Source organism: Rhipicephalus microplus, chromosome 4 (genome assembly GCF_043290135.1).
Source record: "Rhipicephalus microplus isolate Deutch F79 chromosome 4, USDA_Rmic, whole genome shotgun sequence".
In the NCBI taxonomy this organism is placed as follows: domain Eukaryota; kingdom Metazoa; phylum Arthropoda; class Arachnida; order Ixodida; family Ixodidae; genus Rhipicephalus; species Rhipicephalus microplus.
In genome coordinates, this window is record NC_134703.1 from 63,253,152 (window position 1) to 63,278,143 (window position 24,992).

The window sequence follows — 24,992 nt, forward strand, 5'->3', positions numbered from 1 at the left end:
ATATACAAAGCACGAATGATAAATGTTGATATGTCACTTTAAAATCAGCACAACGTTACGAGGTGGAGGTTAATGACGTCGTACATGACTTAATTGTCACGATTATCGTGTTTGGATGTGTCGTTTACCTTCGTCATGTACTCGCATCGCGTGATAACAAATTTAGTACATGAGGAGCTAGCGAAACGGCCGCGAGCACGCTATGACCATAGTATGTTGTCATGTTCTTACATAACACTTCTGTAAGGATTATATTATTTGCACCAGTCATATATTTTGTCATCTATCGGCATCACGTAACACGAAATTTGGTATATGCGGAGCTAGCAAAATGGCCACAAGCGCATTATGAAGGGCCCAATAAACTCTAATGTAGCGATGACGTGGGCGCACGCTGGGCACAGCGATGCTATGCTAGCAAAAAAAATGCCGCATGTCGCATTTCGCGCCGATGCGTTACCCAGACAACACTGCGTCTCTCCCTTTCCGTGACAGAGGGACGCCGGACGTGCTGAAACGCGCATGGGTCAAAGCAACGCAGTGCGGCGCGCACCTGCGAGTATATGGCAAGACCGGCGCCTGGCGTAACAACGCCAGCATCATGCGACTAAATGAACGCCGGCGAGCACGCGCACCGCGTCACATCTAAATGTATTGGAGCCTTGACTGTGGCATGTAGTCATCTTCTCATGTGACATGATTCTCATGATTATCATGTTTGCACCAGTCACATACCTTTGTCATCCATTGGCGTCACGTAATACCAAATTTGGCACCTGTGAAGCTAGCGAAACGGCCGCAAGCGCGTCATCAGTTTAGCATGTAGACACGTTGTTACATGACACGCATGTCGCGGATATCATGTTCGGATGTGTCATTTACCTATGTCGTCAGTTCGCGTCATGTAATACCGAGTTTGGTACATGTGAAGCTAGCGATATGGCCACGAGTGCATCATGAGCGTAGCAAGTAGCCATGTTGTTACATGAAACGCATCTCGTGATTATCATGTTTGCACCAGTATCATACCTTCGTTATGTGTTCACGTACCGTAATACCAAATTTTGTATATGTGACGCCAGCGAAACGGCCGCGAGCGCATCATGAGCGTGGCATGTAGGTATGTCGTTACATGACACGCATCTCATGATTATCATGTTTGCACCAGCCACATACCTTCGTCATCCGTTCATGTACTTTAATATACCAATTTTGGTATACGTGACTCTAGCGAATCGATCGCGAGGGCATCATGAGCGTGGCATGCAGTCATGTTGTTACATGACACGCATGTCATGATTTTCATGTTAGAATCTGTCGCTTGTGTTTGCCATGCAGTCATTTCACACAATACCAGTTTTGCAACATGTCATGCGAACAGGACCATCGCAAGAGCTGCAAAACCATGAAATGTAAATTATGACATTCATGACATCCATATCATGATTTTTATGTTACGACAAGTTAAATATGTTCTTCATACAGTCATGTTATGCCATACCAAGTTTGGTATCGATACCATTATCGAAACGGCCAGGAGAGCCAAAGTCATAGGCGGCTAGATAGATCAATAGATAGATACGCTCAATGTCGCCGAAGTTTGCCAAGAAATGCTTCGCATTTAAAAGCCTGGAGCAGATTAGGCTATATTTTGTCAATGCAGCCAGACCACGCACAAAATTTTCGGTTTCCGGGAGATTTTCATGACAACCGTACAAACGAAAGAAACTGTCGCAATTTCGGGAGTCTTCAGGACAATCCGGGAGACTTGGCAGGCATGTACCATATAATGCGGAATATAGGTCGAGGCAGAATATAGGTCAACCCCCTTACCTTGACCAGCAAAATAAAAAACGAATAAAACGCGGAATCGTTTACTAATTCACATCATTCAGTCCTCCGAGCTGTCCGAGCTCTCAGACGACGACGACAACTGCTTTTCACTAGCCGCCTCCTACAGCATGTTGTCCTCAGTACCGTCGAGAGCGCTGCTGATGCAGCACTTCCTAAATGCGCGCACAATCATCTCTTCAGGCAGAGACCTCCATGCCTCGTAGACCCAACCACAAACTCTCGCGAGAGGTGGCCTGCGCAGCCGGCCTGTCGGGGTCCGCGAGTTGTCGCCAGCCATCCATTCAGTGTACAACGCATGCCCACAGTGTTTGAAAGATTTATTAAGGACGGCGTCCAGCGGTTGCAGTGTTGACATCATCCCTCCCGGAATGACGACAAGATCCGTCTTTCCATTGCGAAGGCTCTCCTTTACTGATGCTGGCAAATGCCCGCGAAATGCATCCAGCACGAGAATATTCCAGTGCTGCAGGACGGCTCTGGGCCGCCGTTCCCACACTGTGCGGATCCACTCGCACATTAGGGCCTCATCCAATACCCCTTCTCACGTGGTCTGCCGTCGGCCATGCAGGAAAGCATAATGATGAAGCGCAAATGCTCGCTTCTGGTCGACAAAAGCTTCACCTCTTTTGGCCCGCATTCACAAACAGTCGTGGGCGACGGCATGTCGAACCACACCAGCGTTTTGCCGGCGTTGCCAATCTGGCCTAGCATGTAGCCATGCTGCCGCCGGAGGCTGTTCAACAGAGTTGAAACTCTATCAATTTGTCCTTGTACATCTCTGGCAGCTTCTGGCGTATCAACGTGCCGCCAAAAGGCAAATCCCTTGCATCACATGAAGCGACGGACGGAATAAATGGACCCCTTAAAATCTTTCCTTGACAGACTGGCTTCACGGGCGAGCTCGACATCTTTTGTGCGAATGAGCTCCACATTCACTGGAAGGAATCTGGCGCGGGACTCGCGAACGATATCTGCCACTTCCGTCTTCGACTTCCGGGTGCACAGCTCGGCGACCACGAAACTGCGTCTCCCTTGCGTTACATACCGACTTTTAGATTTTTGGTTGCACCAGTACCCGACTCTTTTCTCGGACACTCCGAACTGCCGCTGTGCTGCTATGTTGCCATTAGTTTCCGCGAGTTCAGTAACTTTTCGTTTAAACGCGGCGATGAACTGGCGCCGCAACCCAGTATTCATAGCTGGCCGCAGAAGTAAGGTCGCCACTCATTGTGAGCACAGAATGAACAAGAAAAAAAAAAATGGCGTCAGCAGAGAACGCATCGGGTGTTGGCCCAAGGATGCGATGTCGATGCTGATACCCAAAAAGCATGCGACACTCCCTGTTGCCAGATGATCTTTTGGTTTATGGCAAGGGCCAGTATATAGGTTGTGGGGTGACTTTTTAGTGACATTTTTTTGGAAAAAAATCTTGACCTATATTCAGCACTATGCGGTAAATGGATTCAGCAGAGCTTCTCCAGCCAGCGGAAGTAGGTTCGAGGGTCGAAGTTCCCAGACGTTAAAGCAGCATTGATAATATGACTGAGAAATGCCAGAGCGGCCAACCTTCCCGACACTACAGCAGCACTGTCAGCTAGAGCAGCTGGAGGACTCCTTCCTAAGCCCAAGAATGACTGCAAAGCAAACGAGCATTAGGCAGCTTTTTTCTGCTAAATAAAATGGCAGTGCAGCCAAACCCAGCCGATTAAAGTTTCCTGTATGTTATTTTTTTTCTTTTAAACCCGCACGAGAAGAAAGATGAGAAACTGCCACAGAAGACCAAGTAAGTAGCAGTTATTTTTCTGAGAAGTGCTCATTTTTCCCGGCGATCAGCGCAAAATTGCTCATTGTCCCTAGTTTTTACGACTGAGTTAACAAAGGTATTACTGTATTTCATTACTGTATTTCTGTATTACTGTATTTCAAAAAAAAATTCTGCTCTTCACATCGCTTGCAGGAAGCGGCACGTCGCACGACTCGTCAAATGTGGAAGTGCCTTCAGAAAAGTGATCATATGTATCAGTACACTGCAAAATGAAGTAAAATAAAGACAAATTAATTATGCAGGAGGTTCAATTTATCCAAAGTATGATATACCTTGCTCTTCTTTAACTTCTATTGATGAAAATAACGAAAACGAGTGGTGTACACAATTGTGTACATAGCGTCTTAAAGGGTTAAACTAAACATAAAGAGACCAGGAAAATGTGTGTCGTTTAACAGGAGTTTCATTTACTGAGAGATAAACAGGGGTGCACAATTGAAGTACAAGACCAATCATACTAGAGGCAGTTCTATGCAGTGATTTCGTATAAGAGAGTTTCATTTGCTGAAAGTCTACTGTACTAGAACAAACATGTAATGCACCGCCAACTGCAGAAGTGCGATGCAAAGCAAATGCTTCAACACACTACATAAAGCAACCAAAAAGTGACTTCTTCAACAGCAAGAATACTGAGTTGATAAATCGGCAATGAAAAACAGCTTACCGCCTGAGGAAGTGCTAACGTGAATGACTGCTGGAACGGCCATGATCCGGAGCTCAGAACTTGTATACTGAAATCCACTGGAACAAACGAACCATGCAACTTAAGCACATACATTGAAGCGAATAAAAAGAAACACACACACATGCTAATGAACACTAATTTGACAAACCATCAAACAATCAGCAGATATAAGACAATTAAAAAAAGTACAAAAAAATATTAGTGTCAAATAAAGCCAACTACCGAAGAAACCTCCGACACAGATAGATAACTCGTTGAGATACTACACTAACCAAGATTAAAAATTAGGAGTGTGAACATTTTGAAATTTCTAATGTTTTCCAAATAGTGGTTGCTCTTCAATTAGATTCACATCGAAATTTTACTGCATGCAATTCCTCAGGACCACAAAATCTTAAAAAATCAAGCAGCCCCCCCCCCCCCCCAAAAAAGATGGAATCCCGCATTTCTAAAATGCTATTCCACCCAAGCGTCAAATCACTATAAATACATCAAAAATAGCTTTAAGGGGAGATGCGGGTCGAAAAACGCGAGTTTTCTTTCAAAATTGATTTTTTTAAATTTTTGCCTGTTTTGATAAGATTAGTACCTCTACTGTTATGAAAAAAATAATATAGGTCGAGACTTGACTGGAAATGCTTTGAAATTGAATCTAAAGAGCGCAAGGTGCCTGTTAAAAGGTCGAAAGTGTGCAGTCTTCGAGCACCTTGCCGCCAATAACGCGCCGCCGCTCGCAATGGTTGATCGCATGATTCGAAGAGTCGAGCCTCACTCTTCAAATAACAACAGTTTCTTTCGCTGATGCAGCACAAGAAATAATAAAAAGAAGCAATCTTCTGCGCATTTTCTGAGCGCCGCGACTGGCATATCATGTGGTACGAATCGGGGAGTGGCATTGGCCGCTGCGCGCCTGTATGTGCTAAGAAACCTATTTGCGGGGTCCATGTCTTCTCGAGCAGCGCAGCTGAACAATGCTTTTCTCGTGTAATTATCTCCGTTATGAATGAAAAAAAGGCATTGCTCGAAAGTGAAAGCCGTTGTGCGGCACGCACAACGGCTTTCACGGTAGGAATAGGCTACGAACGGTCTACGAACGGAATAGGAACGAACGGAATACGAATAGGCTACGAACGGAATAGGAACGGTAGGAATAGGCTACGAGCAGCTGGTCCAATTTGTGGCAGTTGTTGGCTTGCAAAAGCCAATGTATCAAAAGTCATTCACACCCGTCAGCCGAAAAGTTCGTGATACGGCAATGGATGACGTCAGCGCCAATTTTGAGAGGTCGAAAGAGCTCGCAGTGAGAGAACTTAGCAGGGACGACATTGCCATTATGTACGACGGCATGTAGCACAAACATAGCTACAAAATGGCATGACGCTGCACTTAGTTTAGATTTCGCAGTCCTGTCGAACTTCTTCCTAGCTTGCAGCTGGCACAAGGCTCTACCAGATGGAACAGAAGTATGGCAAGCGTTTCATGGGGCCCTGTCTGTGAGCGAAATGTCTGTGAGGAGTCTGCTCAAAGAAGCCGAGAGGGACAAACTCTAGGTGCTGGCGTATTTTAGACGCAGTGGCCACTGCAAGAAGAATTGTTCTTTTTGGTGTACAAATTTCATCTGATTTAATGATGTCTTTCATGAATAAAACTCAATGTTAACTTTAAAACTCGTTTTTCTCAAAACACAAATTTTGCCCTTTTTTTTTTCAATGTGCCCTTCCTTTTTCGGGCACTTCTAAAGCTCGGGTCTGCATAAAATTTTGCCCAAATTTTTTTTCCAGAGTGTGACAAATGCAATTATCCAATTTAAATTTCAATATTTTATTCTATAATAAAAAATTATAAGTATGCCTTCACTAGAGTAGGTGAAATATGGACTTTTTACGTTTATTATTTTTCACACGTATTACATATTTTGTATTTGCTTCCTAATTAGTTATTTGCACTCTATACTTTATTTGAAGCAATATGAACTATAAATGGTAAAAAATTACAGAATTTTAGGGATGAAAAGAGAGGGGCAAAAGAGTTTAGGGTTTCACTTTGTCACGTTGCAGAGCTAAAAGTGTGTAACTTGCAAGAAAACTAATTATATATTTGAAATAAGCATAAAAAGTTCCATAAACAGCTTAAGTTTCATTGCTCTAGGGTGAATATTAAAAAAAAAGTGTCTTCGAGTAGCACTCCCCTTAATGCCTCAGTTGCAGGCATTTTGGTGCGCACGCACTCAAGCTTTCGTGAATACATCCACTACTTGCCGCACAAACCCTACGTGATCAGTGCCGCTACCAGCAAAGCACGGAATAGATGCACCTATCATGCATAAAGTATTAGGAAACAATGTTTTTGGCAGAACAGAGAATGACTCGTCTGCCCTTTGCTTGCATGCGCACACGTAAACGATCACAAATTTCCCGCCGATACGCAGAGTTTGCTGCCACGTAAAGCAAATCATTCCTAGTTGTCACACATGGGCACGGCAATAGCGAGTGGCTTAAGTTCATGAAGACATTGTGTCTGCGCGGTGCGCTTGTGATGTATGCACACCACTAGCAGAGCTAGCCGACATGCACTACTGAGCAGTAAGCTGAAAATGCTAATCAGAAGGGTTGTCAGCGATTAAGCCGTATTGGCATGTTTTCTGCCTACCATTATCAAGCCTCCACGCATTACTACGCCTCTGTGCACGGCCGTTTTGACGAGCGCTGCCTCCGAAACAGCTGTACACATTGTTTAATCTCCAAAGCTGCAAGATTTAAAACGACCACCGCAGCAAGTATTCTCAGTCAACACTGCTTGGTGGAGCAGAGGAGAGAACAGGAGGGGGCCAGGAACCAGCCCTTTGGCTCACAATGCAGGCAACAAGTCTAGGAGGACTTGTCCCCATCAAAACGCTGCTGCAACAGCAGCCAATATTCAATCCCATGACCTTCTGGTCAGCAGTCTGGCAATATGTCTACTACACCATCATGGCAGGTTGATTTTTTAAAACTGATTTCTTTCAAATAAACAGCGACATCCTGCGCTAAACATTTACACTGCACAAGCAAACCTCTGCACCTACTCGGTTTTTTGTATATTTCTTGATGCAGTTATTACCAAGCAGACAAAGACTCTAAGTCACCCAGAGAGGAGAATAGAAAGAGCAACTCACATCCAAGGTTGTCCTCAGTATTAGACATGTGCTTCCTAAACTGCTCGTTCAGGTCCTTGCTTACTCCAATGTCTTGGAACATGCGTTGAAGCTTCGAGGTGTACTCGAAGCCACAGGCTTGCTGCAAGTTCACAAGACAACATGCTCACAAGCGCACACAGCAAGCACAGGTCACAACTGCCGGAACACAGCTAGTACAGTGTACCAGGTGTAAGTGAACGGCTAAAAAGGGCAGATTTGGGAGAACTAATTCATGCGAATAAATGCAATGCGAAAAGTCTGCAAGTTAACTAAGTTGGACAGATAGAAGAAAGTACTGTTGCCCACTCAAATAACAACAGTAAAACATTCATTTTACATACATGACTGCCACTCTTTGAAAAATACGCATTACTAACGGTAACAAAACTGTATCATTTCAAACTTCTGCAGCGGATTAAACAAAACAAGCCACAGTGTCTTCAGAACACGCCTGACAACACTCATTATACCATGCGTCAGCAACGCCGGAAAATCCCAGCAATAAGGACAAGTTATGGCAAGCAACACGTGCAGTGTCAAATACCCACAATGTTAAATCGTTTACACGGTCTCATAGATTTCAATTCCGTACCTTCGAACACCATTATTGAGTCCATCCTAATGAACCATGATATTGAGTATGCTTATTAAAGTTTCTGTTACTTGATTTGTTACATTCTATCTACCAATTTGAGTTATGTGTTGTAGTTTCTTTTCTTATGCTTTATTTTACATTCTGTATTGATGAAGTTTCTTTTCAGATCACGCTTTTGTGATGAAGTTATTTTCTGATGTTTTCCCTGAAATTCTGTAACAGGACCATGATAAATTTTTTGTGTTATGATTTATTTGTTGTGTTATTTATTTATTTCTGTGTGTTATTTGTTGTGTTATATATTTATTTCTGAAAACATATGCGACAGATTAAGCAGCCTGCGTGTATTTAGGAGCAGAGGGCCCCATGTCGGGCTATATAGCCTTTAGCCTCTGCTCCCAAACCTGTAAGAATTTCAGGACAAATAAACTTCTATTCTATTCAATTCAAAACAAAATGGAGGTTTTGCATGCCAAGTACATTAGATTAGAGGTACACTGAGGGGGATCTCTGATCAATTTTGACCAGCTAGAACTCATCAATGCACATGATGGTACAGATGCGCTGTACGAACTACACTGCTAAAGAAAAATATGCCAACACTACATCTTCCCAAACTACAGTGCACTCCCTTTAAGACCAACTCTGTTAAGACGAATTCTTGTTTAAGACGAACAACGCGAAAGTATTTGTTTGGTTTCCCATAGACTCAATGCAAAAAAAATCCGCTTAAGACGAATTGCGTAACACAAGTCTTCCGTTAAGACGAACTCTCACAGCAACCAACAACGACGAATATTCTGGGGAACAAACATTATAGTCTCGATGGTAAACTGAGAAAGCAAAATGAAAAAAGGGAGAGAGAGGACTTCTGGTGCCAAAACTCAAAGCATTTCGAAAGCTAATTGTGACGTGGACAAAGAAAGCAAGATAAGTGGAAAAGAAAGGTCAGTGCATGAAGCTGGTATCTCCCTCACCCTTAACCTGTAGGTGAAGAAAGGGTCGTGCTACAGTTTTATTGTTAAAATGTAGTGGAAATTCATTCATTAGCATATTTATTATTAAATCGTGAAATTGAGTACTCGCTAGATTAGTCTAAATACTCTACTTGAAAGCACAATTTCTATCAAGCTGAGCCAAATAAATGCTTTTTCTTGTTCTTTCCATCTCCATTGTAACTATACTTCATTCAGTGTTTTCAAGCAACATATTTAAATGTGCTTGGCATGTTGACATTTCATTTTTGGGAGTACTTCTGATAAGACGAACTCCTCATAAAACGAACAAATGACCGAGGCCCCTTGGAGTTCGTCTTAAAGGGAGTTTACTGTATTTACTTAAATTTATATTTTGTTGGCACACTTATATTGACTGTATTAAAGCATAACAATACCCAAATTTTCAAAACACCAAGTATAACTCCTGCAGTCAAAAACAAAGAAAAAAGTGGCAGGATTTCATTTATTATTATTTAGAGCATTCACAATATGACATTTAAATAAACACACGCAGTTATTTGTTAAATAGTAGTGGCACAACTGGCCTGCGGGACTCGCAGTCTGAAACCACCTGCAGTAATGCACAGAACCTCACCTTGAGCTTGGAGATCATGCTTGCTTCAGCATCGTCGCTGGCTGACATGTGCTGTACTAGCCGCTTGGCTAACATTTTGCTGTAAAACTTCTGGAACACATCTTTGTCTTCAATGTACTTGAACACTATCATCTGTACGGGGGCAAACAGGGAAGAAGAGAACAGCACATGTGGTCACAGCCCGCAGCCTGAGAATGAGCGAGAACATCGAAAGACTTCGATCTTGAGAGCGATAGGAAGTCAGAAGGTTCCAAATATGAAAGTAAAGGTTCAATTTCGTTTCATGCATTGCTACAAATAACCCACTTTTGTCATTTAAAAACTACCTAATATGATAAACTGAGATGAAGCTGAAAGAGGAGGGAGGGGAGGGCGGGAAATCAAACCCACATATTTTTTTTTTCATTTGCATGTGTATAGTATATATACAAACACACACACACACAAGCACACATACATATGAAGTTTATTGTCAGTACCCGCACATTAATGAGTGCATGCTTATAATGAATATAATTTTTAACAAAGATACAGAGTTTATCCAAATAGGAAAAAAAACATGTCCTGCTCACCATTCCCAATTTCAATGAAACTTGATGCAGGCCAGCGCATTACTCTCAGAACAATGGCTTCAATATTAGTTTAGGCGAAAACAAATCTTGTTTGCTTATTTGAGCCCCTTTTATAAGAGACAAATGAGTATAAGAGACACCAGTGTGCCTACATTGAAAGAGTATGTGACAAAAAAATGCATACGTGATACCTTGCTTATAAGAGACATCTTGTACAGAAGACGAGAACTGCTCCCCAGTGCATGTCTCTTATAATGAGGTTTCACTGTATATCTAAATCGTCACCGCAAACTAACACTTTTTTTGCCAGTTTCGCAATTTCTGAACTTTGAGCACACCCTGAGAAAAAAATGGCACTCTTCTCAAGTCAAATTATTTATTCCATTGCAAGAACGAGTGAAATACTATCTTATGAGATTTTTGTATTTCTTAGTCTGTCAAAGCACTTTAGAGAAAAAATTACAAACATTACAAATTGCACAAAATACCTGCACATAGTATTACAGGAATTTATTGTTGTAAACAAACTAAGTTGAGGATGATAAATTTTGGCACATATAAACTTCAATGCTTGTGCCCTTTTCAAAATAACTTTCGTGGCTTCATTGCACTCAGCTTTACGTTAAAATTGAGCTGAAACGTAAGTGGTCTACCAAAAAAACACAAAGTTCGAAAATAGATTTCTAAAAATGCCATTTCTAATATATTTTTTTAAACCACTCTGACTGCAGTCAAGGATGTCACCCACAATAATGTGTAAAAATATGTAGCATTATTTTGGTTGCTAAAAAGCTGTAATGCATCACACACGACCAAGTCAGCCTCGCGGCCAGGCCATTCGTTGTGTCAGAGAATCACACCTGCCGTATTTACTCGATTCTACCGCGCCCTCGATTGTAACGCGCACCCGATTTCCACCGCGAAAGAAAAAAAAAAGTAAGACATCGATTGCAACGCGCACCCATTTTTCTCGCTGGCCCGCACGATCACACCACTCGAAAAAACGACTCCTTTCGGGAGCGTCTTCCATTTAAATATGAAGTACGGGCGAAGCTTGTGCCCATCTGACGTGTAACAGAGCATTGCCGTCACTGTAGTTTTACCGTGGACCGTTGTCAGCACGCGAACTTGCTTCGCCCCCTTTTTCTCGACGGTTGTGGTGCCAGGCATGTCGAAGTAAAGAGGCGTCTGATCGGCATTCCCGGTTTACCCAAGCATGTAGCCGTTGTTGCGCCGCAAGTTTAGGACGAACCTCTGAAAACTGTGAAGCTTTTCATCGTACTCCTCCGCAAAGCTTTTCGCATATGCATGTTCCCCTTCAGAGGGAAAAGCCTTTCCTCTTCGTAAAGCTAGTTAGCCAGCACCTGCTCGCTTTAAACCGGCTCCGCATTAGACCTTTTTCTAAGACTAATTGCATAGCCCGCACTTGGAGCAGTTCTGTCGTCACGGCCGCTGTGCCGCTCGCTGCTCAAGCACATACTCGCCGAGCAGCTCTTTAATTTGCGGAAACCGACCCTGCTGTGGTCCACTGAAGCCTTCGCGTGAAGCTTTGCTGTCGACAATCTTCTACTTTTGTTTCCGCCGGTCCCGCACGCACGTTTCGGGAACTCGGAACGACCCCGATGCGGCCCGATTTCCGTCCGTTTCTGCACACGCGATGACTTTTCTTTTAAAAGCGGCATCGTGGTGCCCTCGAGTTTTTGGAGTCGGCCCTTCCACGCCGTCGATGCTAATGCATTACTAGATGACGAACTCCTCAGCACACGTACGAAGTGCCGCACATGGGAAACACACAGGCAGAAATGGCCGATGCGCCATGCCGACGCACGTAGGGGGCGGCCATTTTGGATTTGCCGATGGCAATAGATTGACCGTAATTTTTTTGTTCGTACTCGATTCTAGCGCCATGCGATTTATGAACTGGCTTAACCGGAAAAAATGTGCGCGTTAGATTCGAGTAATTACGGTAAGTACACTTGTGCCAATATTCGAATGCTTCGAATATTCATACCTAATGCTTCGAATATTCGAACGTATAGTTGAGTATTAGAATTTGCTCTGATTCGAACTTAAATTATCGAATATTTTCGAAGTATTCACAATGAACAAATAGGTGTATATTAGTCCGCATGTCATTGCCTGTACAGGTTGTTTCACTACAATGTACCATAATTACTCGAATCTAATGCGCACCTTTTTTCTGGTTAAGCGAGTTCATAAATCGCATGCGCGTTAGAATCGAGTACGACAAAAATGAATACGGTCATTCTATTGCCATCGGCAATAGAAAACCTCATATTTAAACGAAAGACGCACCCGAAAAGAGTCGTTTTCCCGAGTGGTGTGATCGTGCGGGCCAACGAGAAAAATGGGTGCGCGTTGCAATCGATGCCTTAGTTTTTTTGTGTTTGTTTCGTCGTGGAAACTGGGCGCGCGTTACAATCGAGGGGGCGGTAGAATTGAGTAAATACGGTTTATTGCTAAGCAGTGAAAGCACCTATGCAGGAGAAATTAGCTTTGCCACGAAGTCCCCCTTCAAATTTAAAGGGGCCCTGCAACTCTTATTACCGTATTTACTCGCATAATCCTCGCTTTTTTTTTTTTTGCCGGATACCTGATGCAAAGTTGGGGGGTGCGAGAATTACGTGGGGAAAACTTTCCACGAAAACGCAGAGAGCGAAAAAAGAAAAAAACGAAGTGGCCGCGAATCGGGATTCTCACACCCGCAACTTACAGCAAGCTTTACAAAGTACTAATTAGAACTTACCTCAACAATAAAAGCGGAGATTCAACACAAGGCAAGATTTATTTGAGACATAAAAAGTGGAAGCAAATAGTTGAGAATTAGAATACCATACGCGAAGCTTGTGGGCGTTGCGGTAGCGGTCGGCGCTCAACAGGAGCCCTCGAAAGGTAAGCGTCAGTATTGGGCTGATGGCTATTTAACAGAATCGTCCGCAGTTTCCTTCTGAAGAAATAAAGTTTACGATCAATTCCAGTTTTAGGCACACGGCATGCCCAACGCGTCTCGGTGGCTTTCAGCTGCCGTCACCAGTAGCGAACACAAAACTCGTAGGCTCCGAAGGGCCTACCGGCGGCCCTGTTGCCGTTGTTTAGCGTATAATCTATCACTTGCAACTTGAAGCAGCCGTGTGGCTTCAGTATCGCCCCATAACGTGCTAAGATAACCGACACAACATACAAAACACGCCGCAACGTGCACTGGCCACTTCGGCTTGGCTTGGATTGAATTAAGTCTCCGTGCAATAGTACGCTTGATGATTAAGAGATGGCGCCAAATGATGCGCGCTATCATCATCAATGGCTGGAACGACCAGACGACATTATTGCGGCAGTTTTCGGGGGTGCGATAATTACTGGAGGAAAAAATTTTTTCGTATTTTTCTTGGGCGATGTGGGGGGTGCGAGAATTATGCGAGTGCGAGGATTATGCGAGTAAATACGGTAAACATGGTCAGAAAACGCTGCCGATTGGTAGTCGAGGCTACTGAGAACACGAGAGGCAAATATTACAGCGCAGCACGCGGCCTTTGATTCACAATAAATTTTCAAAGCTAAAAATTGCTTTCTTCCCTCGGCAAATGACACTACAATCTCAAAAATCACTTGTCACAGCCAAGAAGGAATATACGACTCTGGTAACAGCCATTAACTGATTTGAGCATGACGCGCTCATCGTGACCGGGTCACCGGCGGGAGACCGCCGCTTGTTTACAAGTAGGTGCGCGACCACACTGAAAAGCGGCGTATTCCAAGAAAAAAAAAAAGAGATGCCTAAGGTAACGGGGTCTGTGGCGTATTTTCTTTTGCCGTGACATTCCCCCCTGCTTAACTTCCACCTATTTTGTCGGGTGGAGAATCATGAGAGAATCGTGAGATAAGGATTGTATCACTGTGAAAGGTAAAGGCTGTTAAGTGCCACTGAGGACCATACTATATGAGAACTCTGCCAGAAATTTCCCAGTGTCTGGGTCTAATGCCTAGGTCAAAAATGGTGACCAAGACCTTATGTTTCTTACAATGTGGAAACACATTTTATTCACGTGACAATTTCATCATAACAAGGTTTGACAAATGCAGAGTTCCTAGTACAGAGTTTCTAGTACAGAGTTCCTCAATTACATAAATAATAAAGTTTGCAGAAAGAGATGGCATGGGTGACTACTGCAACAGCATGTCCTTACAGATAACAAATGTCTCAGACACCTTCGCTGCACTGGTACACATATCACAGAGTTACGTATAAAGATGTCTTAATTACCCTCAACCTCTCCACAGAACTTGGGACCTGGGTATGGGTGCCAAGGGTATCGATAAAACTGAACCAAGCCTGTGGCCCGCACCTCATGTTTTGCAGCACAAAATAAGGGCCGGTGTGAGGGCCATACAAAGCATTTTCACTTCACACATCTTGTGAACTGTACGCTAGAAATTTTCCAAGACCTATTAAACATTTAGGCGGTGCAAAGTAAGATTTGGGGCTTCAGTAAATTACTAGATCAACCCCAATTGAGACATTCAAGAGCAGCAAACAATTAAGAAACAGCCCTCCTCCCCCCCAAAAAAAGGGACATGCCGCTGCTCGTGAAACTCACCACTTGATTAAGCGTGTCTTCGAGTTCAGACTCCTCTGGGTTTTTGGAACTGCAAAACAAATTTAGTGTAATTAGCTCACTGAAGAGCACTCGGTCATTTAAAGCACTGAATAGCTCAATCTTATCATCAATCAAGAAATGTAGCAGCTAGAGTTGTCTGTGCCACTTTTCCCACACCATTGCTATTGTTATATGTCAATAAGTCTAATCTGCTGTGTAGTAGTGTGTAACATTAAAGCTTCACGCGAATTTTATAAAAAATTATGACATCTCACCGAATCAGCTTTCCCATATAGAAACCGTGGGAATATTACACACACTCAAACCTTGATATAACGAACCTGGATACAACGAAATATTAGTAATAACAAAGTTAGCGAAAAATAGTCTTGCAATAGCTATAACGCTGGGAATAAGCCTTTATAACAAATTTTCGGATATAACAAACTTACTTTTGTGTAAGATGCAACTTTGTTATAATGAGGTTTGAGTGTGTATGTGTGATATGTGTGTGTGATCCCGGATATATCAAACTCGGATATATAGAATTACTGGCTACATCGAACAGTTGAAAAATCCCCTTGAATTCCCCATGCACAAGTATGGGACCGGTGCACCCGTATATCAAATGCTGTGCCGCGCCGAAGCCCAGAAAGTGCATTTTCCCTACCAAATATTGATCAATTTTAGGCCACATTTAAACAAGTTCCGATTCTTCTTCGTGCGCAGGCGATGAAAAAACGGTGTCATTTTATCGCTGGTTCGTTATGCAGCATTTGCGTGTACATTGGTACGTTTGATGCGCGATCTGCAGGTCTTACCGCGCGGGCATAGTGTTTTCCAAAAAACCAATTGCCGAGAGCACTGAAAGAGAATGAGAAGTGACTCTGTGATCTCAGTGAAATGTTCGCATGTGGTTCGCATTCTCTTCCTTGTTTGTTAGCGCAGAATGGCATGCGAGCCTGAAAAGCATGGCCTTCAAGATATGCAACTTTGTGACGTATTTTTAAAGTGTTTTCAGTCTCATAACTCGTGTCTCGGAGGCTATGCTTTTTTTTTTTTTTGCATCGAAGTCGCTAAAAGCAGCGGCTGCCAGCTACAAAGCCACAGTGACATTGATATCATAGAGTAACAGAATGACAAGAGTGGTCACTCGGGCCAAAAGCGGCTGAGCTACGCAGCTTCACCCCAGCTAAGATGACAACACATCACTCATTGCTTCAAGAAAACACGCATATAGTTGTTTACTACAATACATTTTCTGGTGCATTATACATCTATGTGTTTTTGCGTATGTGATAGCGGCCTGAATCCGTCTTTATCGCCTGCGATTGTACACTGCGATAACGTCGGGCTGGGATCAGGTATGAATCGGACGCAAAAGTGCACATGGCGTCGACGCCACGTCAACGTTGTCGCGCTCCGTGTTCATGAGCATTTGCAGTAATGAAGAAGTACGGGCAGCAGCAGGGATATATCATAAAAGATGTGCGATAACGTGCCTGGCGTACGTCGTGGTCTTCGCTTGTTTCGGTTGCCTCTCAGCTTGGCTGCTGGTAAGTACGAACGCCATCAATACTACGTTAAGTGTGTATTGCATTTGTCATTGAAGCCTTGACTTAACGTTTCTGGCATTGTGCTGTTCGGTGCAAAGATCTTTTTTGTGCTCTTCACTTCGTGTACTGTTTTCGTGGATTGCTTCACACGAAAGAAAACTGTCGGGAATGCTTCGCAGCACGTTTGCGAGAAAATTCTTTCTTGGCTCAAGAAATTGAGTCTCCAATCGCATTGTTAGGTTTTCGTTGAGCAGCTACATGTATTAAAATTCACTTCATGAGTGAGATTTTGTGAAAAGTGCAGCATTGCTCAGTACCATCTCTGCCATTCGCAAATTGCTTAAAGCACTAACGAGCACAATAAAAAAGAAGTGGTGTATCTAGAGAATCTTTGCTAGCTATATTTAGGACATAACTTTGAGTAGACACTCCTGCCTTGTTAACGGCTTGCATGACACCTAAAGTTGCTTTGTTTTTGCTGCGGCAACTGCTTGAAGCTGTTTTTCGCGAAAGAGCGATGCAAAGTGCGCACCACACCCATTTGGTGCGCTGTGAACCAAAATCAGCCGTAAGGGCCTATTAAAGTGTCTTCTCTCGGCCTTTTATATTAAGCTATGTCGATATCGCCAACATGTCGACAGCGAGAACTCTGACGAGCTCGGCATTGCATCTTTTGCACTTTGTGGGCTTCTCGCCTCATTCCTGATAAATCCTCATTTGGGAATTGAACTGAACGTTGGCCAGCACATAGCAATAAAAATTATGACTGACGCTTGGTGCGACGTCAAGTAAAACACTGTGGTAAACATTCCTTGCGAGCCAGGTGACGACTTCGGGTGCACCATGACTGCTGACAAGGGCGTATGATGCCTCAGTGAATTCTGCGACTTATCAGCGTTTCTGGGCACCATCTCGGACAGTAGCGACTTCATCGGTACAGATGACCAGGTTTCTGACTGCATCGATGCTAAGATTATGGCTGCCGTTGCCGCAAAAGTGTAGCCGTGCGGTTATGAATGTGCCAACGCCTTCGCTTCCGCCGCTAACCAAGCTTCTGCGGCGCTACAAAGTTTGCATCGGCATTGTGCGTCAATGAACGTTGTGGCCAAAGGAGCTAAGTTCACTTATTTAAAAAGTGTCAATGATATTAAGGATGCCTGGAACTTGACGGTGTGCAAGAAGCAAGGCAAGTTTATGGCCTTAATCAAGTGGGGTAACTTCCAGTTTGCACCTTGTTTTTCAGTGAATCGTTATGTTAGCTCTTGTAATGATTTCCGAGGCCTGAAATTCTTTAATTTAGGCCTTAAATATGCATATTTTATATTTCAAATTCTTGATATATTGAACTATTTTGTGATCTCCTTAGAGTTAGATATATTCGGGATCGACTATATACCCTATTGCATTCGCATGAAAACATCTTCCTTGCATTAACTGCGAAGTAGCATTGCGAAGCCAAATTGCACTATGACCTTTCTGTACATCACACACCCTTTCTTTATTTAGCTCCAATTTTTTTTTTGTATGGTCTGTGTCTGCTACTATAAGCAAGAAAAATGTTAAACCCTTAGCAGATATCAGTGTTTACACAACATTGGTGTATGAATACCCCTAAATTTAATGCTTATTATTAAAAATGTCTAAGGGCTTTCACTTTCATGAAGCCCTATCGAAACTTTATTCCATAAATGTGTGGTTTTCATTAAGCTCATCTCCGTCGAAATGCAAACACACCTCTTTTTTAGCAGAATGTCGCAGTACTTAGCCAACAGCTCAGGAGATTTACTAGACGAGTTGGCGAGCCTTGTGACAGCATTGTTGTTGATGAACTTGCCACATGCCTGAAACAAACAAGCCGGTAAAGAGTTCAACAAAATAGAGCATAAACGCTGCTTCTGCACAAAAAGAAACCGTGGGAGACACATTGAACCCGCTAGCACTTTCCTAGTGTACACAGAAAGAAAGTGGATGAAATGTATAGTAAGAGGACACGTAAAAAAACCTGACAAGCCTGAACATGCTTATAATGAATTCAGGTGTTTGAGAGCGACGCGGGGAAAGCGTGCCAACCTTCCAGGTATGTTTGGTGGGCGGCCGCATTATATTTAATTTAAAGGCTAATGTGACTAGAGTTCAGGCATGGCCTTAGAGATGTACATTCAGAAGCAGATCTCCGGGGACAGCATTTCTTGCCGTGAAACGCATTCTGTCCCTCTCATTTGTGTTAAAAGTTCTGAATAGTGTGGAGAAAAATAAATCAGAAACAGAGAGCATGCTGCTAGGAGAGTTCCAGCCAGTCTGCGGAGGCTAAAGTGGACAGTCCGCAATGTACACACAAAGCTCTGGAGATGAAATTAACATTGGGCATGAAATCCAAAAGTAAACTGTCGTATTATGTAACAGAATCATGTATAAACCAGCCTGACAAGACTGGCATGAGTAAGAAACAAAATTAAGGCAACACAACAACACAGCAAGCACAGGCAATACGCAGTCAATACCAGCATACGCAAGCACGCTGAACTAGGTCATAATTTTCTCTTTTCTCAAAAGACAGAGGCATGGCACTAACCTTGTCGAGGGAAGCAACAAAGCCCACGTCGTTGGCAAAGGCAGTGAGCACGAGAGCGTTGTACTTGCGGTGCACCTGCAGCAGGGTGGCCACATACAGCTTGGGATCCTGGGCAGCTGCCTCACCTAGCCGCTCCACGGCAGACAGGCCCTGGGCCTAGAGCACAAAACATCAGAAGCATGTCAGGGAGTGAAATGTTCAATGGCAGCTTAACAAATTCGCACTGAACACTCTTCTATTCTCTCGCACTTGGCAACTCAGTTCACCACTGCATTGCTCTCCCCGCATACACACACACAATGAACTTGCTCTACCTAGTTTACCTTCAGGCAACTGCACTGCCCTGTGTAATTTCTGCGGTAGAATTGCCTAAGAATTGGCAGCCAAATAGGGCAATGACCATATATCATGAAAGTCAACTATGCCTTGCTTCATCAACACTACAGATGGGCGAACAGTAAGCTTGTGGTTCGAAGTGAATAGTGACTTGGTAGAGTCATTCATAACCGAATAACTTGAACAATACATGTTAATAGGAAAAGCTAGAATTTTTCTAATGACCCAAATAGCTTGCACAATATTTTAAAGAATTGGAATTTGACATGTGTGAGTGTCACTTTTTGGGTTCAAAAGGAAGTGTAACTGACTCTGAATACTACTAGCAAAACTTGTATAGCAGTAGGGGGGGGGGGGGGGGGGCAAGATACAGTCGACTCCTTCTAAATGAAACTCGAAGGGAATCCATAAAACTGTTCCATTTATCAGAAGTTTCATTTAAGCAAAGTACACTTATTTAGTGAACCAAGACCTTTATTCAAATTGCACAAACCTCACCTTACTCATGAGTATGAGTGGGAGAAAAAAAGGAGCGAAGAGTGGTTTGTTTGGCAAGCTTGAGTTGTTTTTTCACAAGGTACGCACCCATGCCTGACAAAATAGCTAGAAATGTTGGACAAGCCTCATGCTCAAAATAGCGCTGCAAAAGTTCAACAGCCTCTTTAGCTGATCCTCTGGTGGCACCACCTGCACTGGCAGTATTGTCATCTCATTCATTGCTGGAAGGTTGATCCTCATTTTGCACATCGGCAATCATTTCTTCGACAGTCTCTTCACAACAGGTACGAACATTTTCATCAATTGATTCGTAGTCCTGCAGCGTGAAAGGGGCAGAGGGCACGACCTGACTGAATACTGTCTCAATGTCGGTATCGGCAGGGCTTTCTTCTTTATCAGGTACTGCTTTCTTGTGTTTCAAAGCCAGCATGGTGAAAGCATCTGTGCATTGTTGTTGCCTTCACTTGCTCCCAGGCACAAGCCAAAATGTGGATGGCTGCCAATAAATCTATGCTGTAGCATTTTCCGCTGCCTGCTCTAAGCAGCAATTGTCTGCGGTAATGAACTTTAATGTTCTGCATAACCCCTTGATCCATTGGCTGTATCGCTGCCCTTGCATTGGCTGGCAAGAACTCCAGAGTGATGGCTTGAAGTCCTTGCACCTGACCGTGGGCTGGGCAATTATCCACGATGAAGACAACCTTCCTGCCTTGCCTCATAAACCTTGCGTCTTCATCCCGAGGCCAGTTTTTGAAAATGGCCATGGTCATCCACGCTTTTTCATTCCCATGGTACGCAACGGGAAGGTGTCGAACGCCTTTGAAACAACACGGGTGCCTTAATTTTGCTATTACCAACAGCTTCAATTTTTCATCTCTTGCCATGTTTGCACCCACCAGCACAGTGATGCGATCTTTACTGCATTTTCCTCCACTACAGGCTTCGCCTCTGAAGGTGAGAGTCTTGGATGGAAGCGCCTTATAAAAAAGACCCATCTCGTCGACGGTGAAGACGTCTCGTGGCTGAAAGCTCATCAAAATTTCCTTCAGTCGCCCCTGTTGCCAGTTGGTGCATATGTCCCTGTTGACTGCACCACTCTTACCCAAGATTGCTTTGAAGATTAGGCCATGGCGTGTTTTGAAGCGGCCGAGCCATCAGTCACTTAGGACAAAGTTCTTAAGGGGAGATGCTACTCGAAAAAGGTTTTTTTTTATTTCATAACCCAGCTCCTTGAAATTTTAGGTGTTAGTAAAGCTTGCAGTGCTGATTTCATAACTGCAATTATTTGTTTGATAGCTATAGTAGTTCCGGAGTTACTACAACTTTGATATCAAAATATAGTGTTTTTTGTGCACATAATAAAGCTTACTAAAAATTTTCACACAGAATTGCAAAATGGCTCATTCTGCTGCACTTGAGCAGTACAATACAGAAAAGTACCTCAAACAGAAAATTTATTTGCTACATTAAAAAAAAAAATTAAAAGTACTAAATGCATATTTTACATCTCTCTATCAGTGTATCAAGTTGTGTAACAAAAAATCTGTGATGTATAATGCAACCTAAAGTAGATACTTGTATTCTAGAGTGGCTGATTAAGCTCTGTGCAAAATTTCATCAAGATAGGACTATTTTATGCCTAAAAAAGATTGTGCACAAGATGAGAGAATTACCTCAAAATGGAAATCGAGAAAAATGCATTTGAAAGTTGTAAATATGTTTACTCATGATTACACAGTGCGACTTGCACAAAACTTGGTGATATCATAGAAGGGACACAGCTAGAGCACCTAAAATTGTCCTGCTCCATATGTGGATCCTTCTCGCCGCTTGAGAAGGGAGTCATCAAGGCGCGCTTTCTTTGCCACGTTCCGCCGATGGGCCCTTGCCTCGGCTGTTTCACACGCAGACATTCTTTCGATTCTCCTCTGGTCGCGGGATTGGCCCAGGGTGATCAGTTGATCCGGTGGGACTACACCAAGCTCCTCTAGCACGTGTTCAAAGCTTGAATGTCCTTTATTGAACCACAACACGGCCATAGCAGCTGCAGTTTCCACTGTTGTCCGGGAGGCAAACTTAGTCTTCGGACACAACAACCAGATTTTGCTGTTCAAAGATTCTGCAGCGTTTTGGGTCTTCCCTTGGATACAACGCACCAGCAACTTTTCATCTGTGAGCCGCTTGTAAATGGGAAGCACAGCCAATCCTTGAGCCTTGGTCAAGATTGGTGTGTGGTCGGGTGGGGCCTCCCCAAGCGCTTCAGCTCGCCTATGCTTGCACCAGGAAGTCGCCCCTTCTGGACAGTATCGGTGGCTGCCTGCTGTGTTGCTCGATGATGAATGGAAATATGAGGCCCAGATGGCACGATGCATTTTCAGAATATCACCTCTGTTGTTTGTGATTGCAATACGGTAATAGTTCTGCAGCTTCTGAATTGTGCCATCTGTCAGCTTTTCCCCTCGTGGAAGTCTTGTTGGCAGTTTCCGAAGTGCAGTGCCTAGACGCTTGGCCACATGGTTTGTGCACTCCTCCTTGTCCACAACAGCTTCACCATATACCTTGGCCTCAGCGACAGCGGTATAAGCTTTGCTGTCCCCATCACTGAGGAACTTGGTGAAGCGCAATGGTGTTGTGTATGAGGATGTCCTGCCCCATATGCGCAAAGCTGCCTCAGTCTCCATGGCATGAGAGGAGCACTCTGTATTTTTTTCGCAGACAGGTGTGTGGAATGCTTGCCATATTTCTTCCTCATCACCCAAGTCCTGGTGCCGGCTACAGGCAAGGCAGTAATTCGATAGCACTTCAAAATCTAGGCACAAACCAGTGTCCACAGACACAGCAGTGCCGATGCCATTGTGGCTCTTGTGCCCTCTTTTTTGCCATGTGCCATCATACATGACAGCAACATCAGCCCCATCCACTTTCTCTTTAGTTATCATCCGCGCTTTCGCCAGGTTTTCTTGCACAGCTTTGGTAGCTGCAGCATGAACTTTTTTGCCAATTGCAATAAAAGTCTTATGATGCATAGGTATTGGCAGTCCAAGAATAGCGCAAAAACGCGACAGCTGTTCATGCCCAATGCCTATTGCACGCGCAGCCACAACTACCTTCACATTGACAGCGAAGCTGTCATGCGAGCTGCCGCTTCGGTAGCTCCAGTCATCACCGGCATCGGTGGGCTGTCTTTCCGGCAGAACACGCCGCGAACTATGCGCGGCAGAAACCACTGACTCAGGACACTCACTGTTATCACAGTGCAGCTCGAGGAACGAAGAGAGGCCCTTACGTTTACTTGCGGTGTCGCGAACGACGAGTCCAGCGGTGTGGCATGTTGGACAAACAGCACGGCTTACCATCGATGTCAGTGCGCCGATGTCACAAAATACTCCGCTCACAGAGCCACAAACACTCTTCGTTCTTTCGCTTTCGAACTGTTCAATCTTTTTTTCTGATGCGCTGATGAACTTGATCGCGGCGTCGATTTCGTCAAAGTTCCCGCAAGCCGCCGTATCCCCGCTGCCTTGATTAGGCCTAGTGGCCCGCGGCTCGCATTCTTCTACCGCTGCTTTGCGCTTCGGTTTACGTCGACGCCCTTGGTACTTGTTCTTGCTTGCAAACTTTCGTGCTCGGAAGTCTCGCTTCTTCGAGTTATCCATGGTGAACTCGGAAAAACGTAGAAACGCACGGCAAGTGCCGATCGTCGCAAGCGCTCAGCGAGCGAGGCCGATCAGATGTAGCCAATGGCGGCCTCGGTAGCGTACCATGTGACCGGTAGAGATGCGCGAAGCGGCTGCAGCTTGGCTGCAAACCGACTTGGAAACGACTGTTTTGTGAAATTCTTCACTAAAATACGAAACTAGGGGGACGCCTGTACACTAGAAGGAGCCTTGATCTACACCACCGAACAAACCCCGATGGCGGACGTCATCGTGTTGCCGAGTGGCGGATTTTCAAAAATAGCCGTCGGATGCGTGAATTCGCGACTTCGGCAGCTACCTTCACTAGCGCAGATCGACTTTTTACCACTTTCTCGTTTGAATTCAGCTATGACCTTTGGGGAAATGATAGTTGAATGATCAAAAGTGATTTTAGAAGCAATATCTCAAAAGTGGAAATTTTCGCAAAAAACGCGATTTTTCGACCCGCATCTCCCCTTAACACCCATTTGCATGGCGATCTCTTGAGCTTTGTGCTCAAGAATTGGTCTGCTTATGGGCAAATTGGAACTCTGTGCACGCTTGAACCACACAAAAAAAAAAGAACTTTTTCTAGTTGTTCATAAAGCGTCATCCGCATTCGCATCCATTTAGATGTAAAGGTCTCATTCTTAACAGTGCCTTCAATCTTTTCTCTGTCTTTCCAGATCCGTGACAGCGTAGATTTCGGGATGTATTTTTTCGCCACCTCCGTCTTGGGCAGGCCACTTTGATCGAGCTCCTGAAAAATTTGCAGCTTTTTTTCAAGCAAAAGTGCATGGTGCGACCGCTTCCTTTCCATCCGGCCGCAACAGCGCTGCGATCCAACGCACTTAGCCACACAAATAGGCCTAATGCACAATTGACTCGCCGACTCTGCTCCCACAGCACCACAAGCGAGAATGGCTACCGGATTGGCTTGTCTCGATCTCAAGGTGTTGCCATGGTTGTGAGACTACCTTTGGCATGAGCGAGTCTATGCTGTGCTTAGAGTTTGTGCTGTTTAACTGTAGGTGACCAATAAGCACTGTTTCGATTAACCGATGAATCGCTTCGGGCAGCCAGAATGGTTTTTTCGAGCACGTTTGTAACAGATATAACAATCGGAGAAGAAGTAACCCCGTTACACAGCACTAGTGAAGCAACATTTCCCCATGCTGCATTTTTCAAACACTAGGCTTAAGGGGAGATGCTAATCGAATACACTTTTTTTTTTTAATATTTACCCTTGAGCTATGATACTTGAGCTGTTTATGCAACTTTTTACGCTGATTTCAAGTACATAATTAGTTTTTTTTTTCAAGTTACACACTTTAAGCTCTGCAACAAGAGTGCAAATAACTAATTAGGAAGCACATACAAAATATGCAATACAGAGGAGCCCACATATAATGGCCCCACTTAAAACGACCTTACGCTT

General features: G+C 43.9%; 1 protein-coding gene across 2 annotated transcripts in view; it reads right to left on the minus strand.

Moving 5' to 3' along the window:
* Cul1 (cullin 1) overlaps positions 1–24,992 on the minus strand; it is a 68,504-nt gene that overhangs the window by 14,571 nt on the left and 28,941 nt on the right. For both annotated transcript variants that reach the window (XM_075892887.1, XM_075892889.1), the window contains exons 10-15: positions 19,044–19,199; positions 18,206–18,312; positions 14,916–14,964; positions 9,728–9,859; positions 7,519–7,639; positions 4,344–4,420 (exon numbers count right to left, since the gene is read on the minus strand). In XM_075892887.1, coding sequence (XP_075749002.1) covers positions 4,344–4,420; positions 7,519–7,639; positions 9,728–9,859; positions 14,916–14,964; positions 18,206–18,312; positions 19,044–19,199 — 642 coding nt within the window. The remainder of the gene's footprint in view (positions 1–4,343; positions 4,421–7,518; positions 7,640–9,727; positions 9,860–14,915; positions 14,965–18,205; positions 18,313–19,043; positions 19,200–24,992) is intronic.